The sequence below is a fragment of the Bos mutus genome, chromosome 1, assembly GCF_027580195.1.
Source record: "Bos mutus isolate GX-2022 chromosome 1, NWIPB_WYAK_1.1, whole genome shotgun sequence".
In the NCBI taxonomy this organism is placed as follows: domain Eukaryota; kingdom Metazoa; phylum Chordata; class Mammalia; order Artiodactyla; family Bovidae; genus Bos; species Bos mutus.
Window position 1 is genome coordinate 133541936 of NC_091617.1, and position 13084 is coordinate 133555019.

Here is a 13084-nt window from a genome sequence, read left to right on the forward strand (position 1 = left end):
GACTAGTGAAATGGGGCCTTCCAGTTACCTTGCCTGTACCCCATACCCTGGCTCTTGTGGGCCACTCACATGCCTCCTCCCAGGATCTGAGGCTTTCAGAGGTGGCCTTGGACAAGGTCCACTGAAGATCGGGATGGAATGGGCCCTCCAGGTCTTATGGAAGCCTGGACCACAGTGAGGGAGAGGCTGCCCTGCTCTGGGGCTGCGGCAAAGTCCCCACTCATGCTGATCCATTCATTTCACAAAAAGCACCTCTGGATGATGGCACTGGGGATCCATCAGAGAACACAACAGACAAGGTTCCCTCCCTGTGAAGCTGACAACTGGTGAGAGAAACTGATGAACCTGACTAGAAAAATGCAAGGTGTCAGATAAGGTTGGGGGAGAAAATAAAGCAGGAAGGGGCATGTAGGGGGAAGTCACACAGCTGAGTATTCATTTCTGGTGGCTGCTGTGACACATAATCTCAAACTCGGTGGCTTAACACAAATGTACTTATTCTCTTCAATGGGCTTCTCAGGTGGCTCAGTGGTAAAGAATCCACATGTAATGCAGGAGATCTGGGTTCAATTCCTGGTTCTGGAAGATCCCCTGGAGAAGGAAATGGCAATCCATTCCAGTATTCTTGCCTGGGAAATCCCACGGACAGAGGAGCCTGGCAGGCCACAGTCCATGGGGTCACAAAGAGTCGGACATGACTTAGCAACTACAACGATATTCTCTTCAACAGTTCTGAGACTACAAATCCCATAACAGTCTCACTGGGCCAATCAGTCTCTTGGTCAGCATCAGGTTCCTTTTGGAGGTTCTGGGCGATAATCTTTTCCTTGACTCTGCTGGCTTCTAGAGGCTGCTGGCACTTGTGGATTTGTGGCTGCATCACGCCAGTCTCTGCTTCCATCGTCACATTGCATTCTCTCTGTAAAGTAGTTCTATCCCGCTCTGTTTTATAATAATCCTGGTGGTGGCACTGGGCCCACCCAGATAATCAGGATCACCTTTCTATCACGAGATCCTTAACTGAACCACATTTGCAGACTCCCCTTTGCCGTAGAAGGTAACATTCACAGGTTCCCAAATTAGGACATGGATATCTTTGAGGGCCATCATGCAGCTACCACAGGGAACAATTTAAAATAGAGTGGTTGAGAAAGGCATCCCTGAGGTGACATTTGAGTAAGGGAGGTGATGAAGGAGCAGGTCACGCGGCCTCTGGGGATGAGCTCCCAGCAGAAGGGGTGGTAACTTTATGCAACAGGTGACAGAATGATCATGGGAATCTTGGATCTTCACACGGAAGAGGTCTTTGCAAGATTCATCTGTGACAGGCCTGATGAGAGGGGAGTGATTATAGAAGCCCCAGTAACCTCAGGCCCCAAAAGTTACTCTTTGCAAATCAGATTTCTGTTGAGGCCTCCTTCCTGGTCACCTACCCTCATCCCCAGGCAGACTGCCTGTGCCTTCTTTGATCAGGGCTGCACTAGGCTCCAACTGCCGTGTTTCCAGACCTGGGACATCCCTGGTGAGCTCCATTCTGCAGAAAGAATCATGAATGGCCCTGGGTTTTCAAGAGCCCCGTGGAAGCCAGGGTCAGTCAGACTGCAGGAGACAGCCTTGATCACACCCCTTGGCTGGTGCCCTGTGGCCTTGGCCCTGAGCTCTGGCACACTCGCAGTCACCGCACAGCTAGAGCTGCTGCTCAGGGCTTCCACCCTGAGTCAGACTGTACCTGGTGCAGCATCTGCAGAGCTGGACTGTCGCCGTCATCAGTCAGCTTGCTGTTCCCAGGGTGTCAGAGCTTACACTTCCTGCACTAATGCTGACTACCACACTCTGGGCAGAAACCTCTGAACACCCAGCCCAGGGCTGTTTAAGAGTTGGGTTTTTTTAGAAACACTTTAGCTGAGATTTTCTAACTCAGCTACTGCAGGAAAAATTCGAAGGCAGAGAATCCAGGTTGTAAAGGTGACAGCCAGTTATGGACAGAGTTAAGGAGCGTCTTAAGTCAATGATGACAAATATCTGACATGAATGCCGTACCACCACCCCCTGCCCCAGCACACACACAAATACACCCACACATGTATGCATACACACACTCACATTCATATACACACGCACACACCTGACAGTCTTTGCTAATTGATAAGCGCTCCAGGCAGCCACTTCCAATCAGTCAGAGTTAATGAACAACACAAAATCTGTTTGCCATCTCTGTATTAGATGTTCAGAGCAAATTAGGTCTTCAGACAAAGCCTGATTCAAACCCGCAGAGACCTGGAGAGAAGCTGTTGGGTGAGAGGACTCTCCTGATGGGGTAGAAGGCTAGGCCTGCCTGCTGCATTGCCACATCTCTGGGGGTGGGAACAGGGTCTGGCAATCACTTCTCAGGTGTAGCAGAAAATAACCCCTAATATGCTTTTACTAAGACAGCCAAAGTTTCAGCTTCACAAAATGCTGTTTCAGTGATAGCTGGTGGAACTGGGAAGCGGTAACATGAGAAAGTCTGGGGCAGGTGATCCGAAATCCCAGGAAGGCCTCCTTTGGGTATACTTGTGACTAAGATTAGCATCATGGTATCTGACTGTGCCTAGGGCTTAGATCTCACTTTAAAGTTTGTCCAAATGATATTCCACTTTTTATCATTGGCAAATTAATGTTTTCTTTAAAGTAAGAGTTTTGTTTGGTAAGGAATGTTGTACTTGGCAAACTCTTAGCACTTCACACCTTTAGGAAGCACGGGGTGATACTGCAACCATGCTCACTGGGGATAGTGTGCCCAGGTCCAGGACCGTTTGGAGCAGAGAAGCCTCCCAGAAGTGCCCTTGCACACCTGTGAATGAGAGCAAGAATCACACCCATCAGGGAGGCCGGGAGCTTTGCTGTTCTCTTCAAGGGAGTGACGATTAATAGCACCACTTGGGGCAGAGCCAGGAGGGGGCCTCAGGAAAACGTCAGATCCCGGGAGGGGGGGCCAGGGAGAGGCGAGGCAGTTCAGGAAGGGAGAGGTGAGAAGGGGTGACTGATGCATGAAGGGGTGACTGGCTAGTGAGCTTCCAGCCAGGCGAGTGCCCAGTGGGAGACCACCTCAGCACCCACCTCGGAAAGGGCTTATAGAGTTTTGATTTTCAGCTCACTCATTCTCTGACATAGCAACATGGCTGGATAGGAGTGGTTGGAAGTACCTGGACATTAGGAGAAGTTTGGGAAAGAGGTTTGTTGTTGAGCCCTGGTAGTTCAGCTGGTAAAGAATCCACCTACAATGCAGGAGACCCCAGTTCATATTCCTGGGTCCGGAAGATCCCCTGGAGAAGGGATAGGCTACCTTTCCAGTATTCTTGGGCTTCCCTGGTGGCTCAGCTAGTAAAGAATCCTCCTGCAATGCAGGAGACCTGAGTTCGATCCTTGGGTTTGGAAGATTCTCCTGGATAAGGGAACAGCTACTCACTCAGGATTCTGGGCTGGAGAATTCCATGGACTGTATAGTCCATGGGGTCACAAAGAGTCAAACACGACTGAGCAATTTTCACTTTCAAACCAATAGTCAGGTCAGCTTTGCAGCTTCTCTGTACTTCTAGAGACTGTTGCAGCCCAGCGTTTTCCAAATTTTGTTTGACGAAATAATGCTGGGTCAAGTAGACTTCTGCAGAACTTCTCAGCTCATTGTGTGATGCGACCTACAAAAGGGGAGGAAGTGGCCATTTTTCTCAAATCCTTTTTGTTATAAAACATCTAGTGGGCAAGTATAGCTTGGCACCCACTTTGAAGACCAGCTCTGAGTGTTCGGGGGAGAAAGCGGAAAGGCAGTGGTGAGTAGACCCCTGCCCCGGGCATTGTGGGAAGACACACAGCCGTCATTTGCTGCCCATGGCGATGGTAGCAGATCCTCTGACCAGAGCTGAATGATGCTTTGAACTCTGAAACACTTAACATCCTAATTGTCAAGTCACAGGCTGATTTTCTCTGCCAGTGAATGTGCTAGAAACTACAGTCAAAATGAATGTTAACCCCTTCAAAGTAATCCCTTGGAGGCCACTTTGTACCTTTTAAACTTGTTTAAGAATTACTTTCCTTAACACGCAGAGCAAGGTTATGAGCTACACAAGAAAGTCAGTATTGTTATTCTGTGAAAACACATTTAGCAGGCAAAGGATTAGTAAATGGAGTTCTTATGAAATCAATAAGGAAAAAAATACCACATCAGTAGGTAAATAAGCAATTCACAAAATAAGTTTAAAACGGCAAATAAAATACTATACTGAAAAAAAATACAATACTGAAAACTTAATAAATACACAAAAACAGTGAGATGTCACTATTCATTGATTTTTTAAAAAACTTAAAGGATTAATGACAATCAAATGTCAAATTTTTGCAATACAAACCACCCCAAAATTCAGTTCCTTAAAACATTTAACAGCTCACAAGTTAACGGGTTGTCTGGATGTTCTTGTCTGAGCCACACCTGGCTGCCTGCAGGTCTTGGCTAGCCTCACCCCTGTGTGTGGTCAGTGGGAGGGCTGGCTGAAGATCAGCTGGTCCAGGGTGGCCTCACCTGCGATGGCTCTGCTCTGCTCCCTGTGGTCTCTTGCCCTCCGCAGGCTAGGTTAGGCACAGTTACATGGCAGTTGTGGCTGGAATCCCAAGAATGGAGTGGAAGCAGCAGAGTCTCTTGACATAGGTTCCAAGCCTGCACAGCATCATTTCATGCTAATTGGCCAGACTGCATCATCAGGCCAGCCCAAATGTGGGAAGGAATGAAAGACCTCTTTTTGGAAGGAAATACAAAGTATTGTAACCAATTTTGCCACTAAACACAGAAAGAGTGAGCAAAGTAGACACTCTCTTACACTGTTGAGAGAATCATAAAATCATTCAGGAGATTTTGCCAATATCTAACAAAAGCCTTAAAAATCTCCATACTCTTCAATACATGTTTAAGAATTTATTTGAAGAGACCAATTTGAAGAGTGTGTAAAGCAGTGTGTCAGAATGTTTGGGTTTCCCTGGTGGCTCAGTGGTAAAGAATCTGCCTGCCAACACAGAAGATGCAGGTTCATTTCCTGGGTCAGGAAGATCCCCTGGAGGAGGAGATGGCAACCCACTCCAGTATTCTTGCCAAGATAATCCCATGGACAGAGGAGCCTGGTGGGCTACAGTCCGTGGAGCCACAGAAGAATCAGACACAACTTAGCAACTAGACAACATCAGAATGTTCATCACATCATTGTTTAAATACCAGAACATTTGGGAACTCTTAAATATCCAACAAACAGAAATTTCTTCTTATGATTATAAACCATCTGTAGAACAGAGTACTATGCAGCCATTTAAAATGACTTGTGATGATATTCAGTAACATGTAATGTAAAGACAAGTGAAGAAAGCAGGGTACAAAAACATGTTTATCATTATCCTGCTTTGCATTGTCACCTATTTTACATTGTTCTGTATCACATAAGTTCTGTTTTAATTCTACTTTTACTTTTGCATTTGATTGGTATTTTTAAATTTTTATTTTAATTTCAATTAGCATACAGTATTGGATTTTCTGGTGTGCAGTTCTATGTGTTTTAACACATGCTCAGATTCATGATACCACCACCACAATCAGAATACAAAGCAGTTCTGTCACCCCCAAAATTCCCTTGTACAGACTCGTTGTATAGATTCACATCCTCCCGTCACTCCTAAGAGTATTGTTGAGAAGTATCGCTTGACATGGCTGTACCAAAAGGTGTTTATCCATTCACCCACTGAAGGACATTTAGACGTTTCCAGTTTGGGGTAATTATGAATAAAGCTTCTATAAGCATTTGTGTACATGTTTTTGTGTGAATGTAAAGAGTCTCATTTCTCTGGGATAAAAGCACAAAAGTATACTTGTTGAGTCATATGTTAAGTACATGTTTTGTTTTTTTAAGAAACTGCTAAACAATTTTCCAGAATGGCTGCATCATTTTACAATATCACCAGCATCTGTGAGGGATCTAGTTTCTCTTCAACCTTATCAGCATATAGCATTATCATTATTTTTTATTATTGCTCTTCTAATAGATGTAGTATCTCATTCTGTTTTCAGTTTGCATTTTCCTAATGGTTAATCATGTTGAACTCTTATTTGGTGAGATATCCATTATTTTACCCGTTTTCTAATTGGATTGTCTTTGCACTTTTGTAAAAAATCAATTTGCCGTATTTGTGTGGGTCTATTTCTTAATTCTATTATGTTCCATTGAGCTATATATCTATCACTTTGTCAATATCACACTGTGTGATTACTGTAGCTTTATAGAACATCTTAAAATCCATTGGTGTTCTCCTATCTTTTTCTCAAAATTAACTTGATTTTTCTAGTTGCAATATCTTTCTATCTAAATTTTAGAATCATCTGGCCTATATTTACAGTCTACAAAATTCCTCCAAGGAGTTTAATTGAAATTGCATGAAATCTATAGATGAATTGCCAACTTGACAATACTGAGTCTTCCAGTTCATGAACATAACATATTTCCCTGTGTATTTAGTCAGTCGGTTCAGTCCCTCAGTAAGGTCTGACTCTTTGTGACCCCGTGGACTGCAGCATGCCAGGCTTCCCTGTCCATCACCGACTCCCGGAGCTTGCTCAAACTCATATCCATCAGGTCAGTGATGCCATCCAACCATCTCATCCTCTGTCGTCCCCTTCTCCTCCTGCCTTCAATCTTTTCCAGCACCAAGGTCTTTTCCAATGAATTTAAGTCTGCTTTAATTTGTTTGATCATATTTTTTAGTTTTCAGCATAAAATTCCTGCATTTTTTTTAAGATTTACACTTAACTATTTCATTTTTTGGAGCCTTGGGAAATAGTAATTTTAAAATTCAATTTCTAATCATTTATTGTCAACATAAATATAATTGATTTTGAGGTGCTGACCTTGTATCCTGTGACCATTCTTAAACTTACTTTTTAGTTCTAGGAAATTCTTGTGTAGGTTATTTGGGATTTTTCCATGTAGACAGACATGTCACCTGTGAATAGGAGAGTTTCACTTCTTTCTTTGTAATCTATATGACTTTTCTTTCTTTCTCTTTTATTTCTATTATTTCACTGGGCAGAACTTCAGTACAGTGTTCATTAGGAACAGTGAGAGTGGCTATCCATGCCTTATTCCAAATCCCTGGGGGGAAAGATTTACACTTTTCACCATTAAATATCCGGTTAGCTCTAGGTTTTTGGTAGGTGCCCTTTTCCAGATTAAGAAGCTTCCTTCTGTTCCTAGTTTCTTGAGAGGTTTGTTGAGTGGATATTAAATTTTGTCAAATGCTTTTTCTGTATCAATTGATATGATCATGTGAGTCTTCTTTAGCCTGCTAATATGATGAATTACAGTCACTGATTTTTTCAAATATTGAGCTAACCTTGCATTCCCAAAGTGGTATATTATTCTTTTACTATACTGCTGGATTTAATTTTCTAATATTTTGTTGAGAATTTTTATGTTTATGTTTACAAGGGATATTGAATCTATAGTATTCTTTTCTTATACTGTCTTTGTCTGGTTTGGGAATCAGATTGATGATGGCCTCATAAAATACATATGAAGTATTTGCTGCTCTTCTATTTTCTGAAGGATCTTGTGCAAAATTGAAAATTAAACTACTATGACAGTTTTGTTAGAATTTGCCAGTGAAACCTTCTGGACCTGGTTTGGGTTTGCTTTTTGTTTGTTTTTGAAAAATTTTGAACTACAAGCTTAGTTTTAAAAATACATATGGGAAATTTCAGGTTATTACTCCTTCAGTGAGTTTTGATAGTTTATAGCTTTCAAGGAAATGGTCCATTTCAGTGGCAGAAATTACCTGTATAGAGTTATTTTACTATTCCTCATTATTCTTTTAGTATACATGGGATCTAGAGTGATAGCCCTCATTTAATTCCTGTATTGGCGTCTTGATCCTGATTTGTGTCTTGTCTCTTTTTATTTGGCCACTCTAGTTAGAGGTTTATCAATTTTACTGATTTTTTCAATGAACCAGCTCTTGGTTGTGTGGATTATTCTGTCATTATTTCTTTGAATATTTTTCTGCATCACACTGTTTCTTCTCTATTTCTGGGATCTCAGTAACAGGAGTGTCAAATCTTCAGGTACCATCCCATAGGTTCTGTTCACTGTTTCCCTCTGTTGTTCTTGTTGAGTAATTCTATTGCTCTCTGTTCAAGTTCACTGACTCTTTTTCTGGTCATCTCTACTTTGCTATTGAGTCTATGCAGGTCTTTTTTAAATAATTGTATTTTTCAGTTCTAAAATTCTTATTTGTTTCTTCTTTTTATCTTCCAAGTTTTGCTAGTACTTTGTGCCTTTTCATTTATTTCAAGACTATTTACCTCACTTTTTAGAGCATGGTCATCATGGCTGTTTTAAAATCTCTGGCTGATAATTCCAAAATCTGTGTCACCGTCGGGTTAGCATCTATTTATTTTCTTTTCCTTTTTAAGTTGATGTTTTCCAGGATCCCTCTATACTGAGTAACAGGATTTTAGCCTTTGCCAGGTCTGCACCACACATGCACCTCACAGCAGCCAATCAAGCCATTGTTTTATACCGTAGTTTAGTTCTCAAAAACTGTGATATCATGTTTAGGATGAGCACGTGCACAATGTGAATGAGATCCATTCATGTAGAGGTGACCTCAGGAGTTCATCCATAACTTTATGGAATTGCTCTCTTGATTCCCTCCTCTTTACAACCCACTTGCCAGTCCTCCAGCCCTAAATCTTGGGACTTTAGCTTTCCTACTCTTCTGGGTGCATCTCTGTGTCTGCATCTGGAAACAACCAGTAGAGAACAGAGAGAGGGAAAGAAATCCCCTACACTATTGGGAATCACAGCTTCACTGGTAACCACCTCCCTTACAAAGACTTAGGTGTCTGTTGGGCCACCAAACTCACTGCTGTACTGATGCCAGCAGAATTTCCCTGGGGGCTGAGTCAGGAGATGAAAGAAAAAAGGGAAAAAACAAGAGAGGGTTTCCTCCACTATGACTCTTCGAGTTCTCCTTCCTCACTCCACAAGCCAAAAGAAAGAGCTTCTCTTGGAGCACTTTTTCTCTGCATCTACCGTGCCCTTATGCATTTGGGTCTGCCTTTGAGTCCAGTCTAGGTAATGCCATAGGGGAAGGGAATGGTCAACTCTGCCAATTTGATGATGCTTTAAATTCTAATCTTCTTCCCCAGTTTGCCTTCTAGCATTTGCTTTGAAGCGTCCTCAAACAGTCGGTCTATTCATTCTTTCCAGTGCACTGAGTGCGAGAGACACGGTGGAAGTTGTTCACTCCATCCTGCCCAGATCTGGAAACTGTCTGCTTATTTCTTGCTTTGGGGTTTTGTAAACAAAAATTATCTGCATATTGAAAAGAAAGGTCTACAACCAATTGTGTGCTGTTATTCAAACATCCGTCATGAGACATTGCTCCCTTTTCTGGCAGCGTCTGGCTGAGAATATTATCTATTCCTTTGCAGGAACACAGCTGACTGTGGAGGTCCACCCTCGGGATGCCATGCCCCAACTCTTCAAGAAGTTTTCCTTAGCTAAACGTACGTGCGTACAGGGCTGCTCGTGTTTGGAGGGGTGGCACGGAGGGCTGGGGCAGCTGGAAGGGCCAGAGCCCAACCCGGGGAACCTTCTGGGGGAAGGAGGAGTGACCTGAGCCTACACACAGGGAACCAGCAGAACCATGGCAGCTTCACCCTGGGACACTCTCTTCTCCACACTCAATAACCCCTGTTCTTGGGTCACACAAGGCATTTAGCTAAATGCGAATTTCATCACAAGAATTTTGTTGTTCTTAGACGCCGTGTATTGACTGCTTAAAAAGTGGTATGCACTGTCCATAAGCACTGTACACTCAATAGGTTTTTAACTCTTTGTTATTCACCAGTATTAGCCCTACTTTTTAGATCAGCAAAGGCTCAGAAATGTGAGATAACTGCCTGTCTCCTGATTAGGAAGCAGATCAGAACCCAGGTCCAAATGAAGCCCATGCCCTTAGCCACTGTGCTTGGCTGCCTTCCGTGCTCTGCGCACGGGCCCAGACCCAGGCCTGCAACATCTCCACTGCTCCCTTCATGGTCCTTACCCTATATCTGTCCATCTTGGGGCTACACAGGGGCCTGGGGAAACTCCAGCCAAGGAACAGAAGCTGCAGAACAGCCCAGGCTGACGTGCACTGCACGTCCACTTGCGGGGTGGGGAGCCGCAGGGCAGGTCCCCTACGGCTGCCTGGTCCTACAGACCTCAGCAGCCAGGAGATCGGGAGGGCAGGCCCTGGGAGTCAGCTAGCTGGGTCAGATCTCAGCTGTGGGACCTCAGGTAAGTAGCTTAACCTCTCTTTTGTACTCAACTTCCTTATGTACAAAAGGAGGAAAATGATTCAAGGTCCCTCAAAAGATTGCTGTGAGGTTACGTGAGACAGTCAATAAAGCACAAGCCAGGCAATAGTTAAGTACACAAAAAATCTGGCTACTATTTTGAACCCCTATCACTCTACCGAAGAATGTAGATGGAAACAAAATATGAACGGAAGAAAGACAAGGCCCACTGTTTCTCAGAATGACCTACGTACATTTGCAACCTTCTATTTTTTTTTATTTACAGCCAACAATGACCTTCAAGAGCAAAGAATAACTTCCCTTGGCAGCCCTATCCCCAGCTCCTCCTGGTTCCATCCAGGACCCACATCTTCCTGACCTGGTTTCAAATCAGCAAGAAATTATCTCCTGTTGTTTATGGAGTCTAATGACAATTAGTGAGCATTCTGCCTTACTGGGCTTCCCTGGTGGCTCAGATGGTAAACAATCTGCCTATAATGCAGGGGACCCGGGTTCAATCCCTGGGTCATGAAGATCCCCTGGAGGAGGGAATGTATCACCACCTACTCCAGTATTCTTGCCTGGAGAATTCCATGGACAGAGGAGCCTGGTGGGCTACAGTCTGTGGGGTCGCAAAGAGTCGGACATGACTAAGCGACTAACACACTCTCACACACACACACACACACTGCCTTAATAGTCTTGCATTTATAGATTTGATTGCCCTTGAACCTTCCTGAGGAATATTTCCCCTCTTTCCCCTCTCATGTCTGCTCATGGTCAGTTCTCCTGAGATCATCTGGCAGTGTGAATTGACTGACACCCTCAGGATCTCCAGCTGTGGTCCAAGACAGCAGGAGCATCCAGTGTGGAGGCAGGAACAGGGACTCCAGGCCTGCTGAGTAATCCTAAGCCTCGATGTCCTAGAACATTCTTTCTCTGCTCACAGACTGAACTCCTCTTTCTTGTCATCCCCCATTGGCTCTGAGTCCTCCATATCTCACCAGAAAGCCCAGGGCAATCCTAGCAGTAGTTTGGTGGTGGGTGGGAATGAGAGCAGGAATACTGTGAGAGGGAGAGTGAAGATGAGGGGTCAGAACCACCACACAGAATCATCTGTGCTTGCCTTTCTATTTCTTCTGAAGTGTCTCTACTCCTGACCTTTGGGATATTGTAGGTTTACAAGTTGATAAAAATGGAAACACAAGACCCCGGCAGCCTGGAGGGAAAGATACCCATGGTAAGTTGCAAAGCCTTCTTGGGATTGTTTTCTGAGGTTGGGTTAGCCTCATGAGCCAATCTGCAGTCAGTTGGAAATGGCTCCCTGGAGCAGTCCAGCTCCTTAGAGCTGGGTATCTGGGGCCATGTTGGGGCTCAGAGGACAAGACTATCATGATTGACTGGCAATATCTGCTATGGACACAGGTGGAGAAGTGAAAAGCTCACACACCAGATGTGATCCCAAAGCTAAAGCACAAACCCCACCAATAACAAGGCAGCCCATTATGGGAAACATTAGAACAGAATTCAGAATTGAATTAAGTTTTAAAGCAAGTGTCTGTAAGGTAGGAGGCATGTGAATCAACAGAGTGAGACAGGGGAAGAAATCCTGAAAGGGTGATGGACAGCCTGGGCTCAAATCCTAATTTTGTTCCTCACTCACCTTCCCATAAAGAAGGCTGAGCACCAAAGAACTGATGCTTTCAAACTGTGATGTTGGAGAAGACTCTTGAGAGTCCCTTGGACAATGAAGAGATCAAACCAGTCATTCCTAAAGGAAATCAACCCTGACTATTTATTGGAAGGACTGATACTAAAGCTGAAGCTCCAATACTGGAAAAGACTCTGATGCAAGGAAAGATTGAGGGCAGGGCGTGACCAAAGATGAGATAGTTGGATGGCATCACCGACTCAATGGACATTTGAATTTGAGCAAGCTCTGGGAGATAGTGGAGGACAGAGGACAGAGTGCTTCAGTCCATGGGGTCACAAAGAGTCAGACACAACTGAGCAATAGCAACAACACCTTCCCTGTGCCTCAGTTTCCCCCTCAGTAGACCAGATGGCATCTAAGGCTTAGTACATTTTGTTACTTCTTCCTAATGTTTTGCTTTAAAATGAGAATAATTTAGTTAATGCCACTGGTATTTTAAATGTATTTATGCAAAATCATATTCAAATCTTACATAATCTGCTCAAAAAGTAAATTTAATGAGGCATAAATCATTATGGGTATTTTTAATGTTCAGATATTGTAAAATGGAACCAAGAAAGGGTAAAACTAATAATAGGGTTTTCAGTCCCATTTTAGAAATGCCATCCTTCTTCGAAATGGGGGCAGGGGAGACCTCATTTGCAGAGCTGAAGCTTGTTAAACGTGTAAGTCCATTTCATATCCACTTAGGTCACCGTGACGGCCCTTGTCAGAGGTGCAGGAGCCACAGTCCATGGGGGGAGAGGACACTGAGATGGGGGGAGCTCAGCAGGGCCTACTGCTGCATCCCCATCCCTTCTGAGGGCCCAACTGGGTGAGGGCCCCGTGGTGGACCACCCAGGATAGGCTCTGAGGTGATCTGAGTGATCAGAGGGGAGAAATCCCAGCTCTGGCATGAGACAGGTGAGCCATGATGGCACTGGGTTTCCAGGGAGCCTCTGGGTAAAACTGTGCAAGACAGAAGGCTGGAGGCAATCGGGGGAGGGGAGCCAGGGAAGGTCTTGGTCCTTGTAGAGGAG

General features: G+C 44.2%; 1 protein-coding gene across 1 annotated transcript in view; it reads left to right on the forward strand.

The window, feature by feature from the left end:
* The window catches only part of KY (kyphoscoliosis peptidase), a 47005-nt gene that overhangs the window by 9507 nt on the left and 24414 nt on the right, over window positions 1-13084 (forward strand). Inside the window, exons 4-5 of the mRNA XM_070375993.1 lie at window positions 9503-9577; window positions 11529-11591. Of these exons, the coding sequence (XP_070232094.1) occupies window positions 9503-9577; window positions 11529-11591 (138 nt within the window). The remainder of the gene's footprint in view (window positions 1-9502; window positions 9578-11528; window positions 11592-13084) is intronic.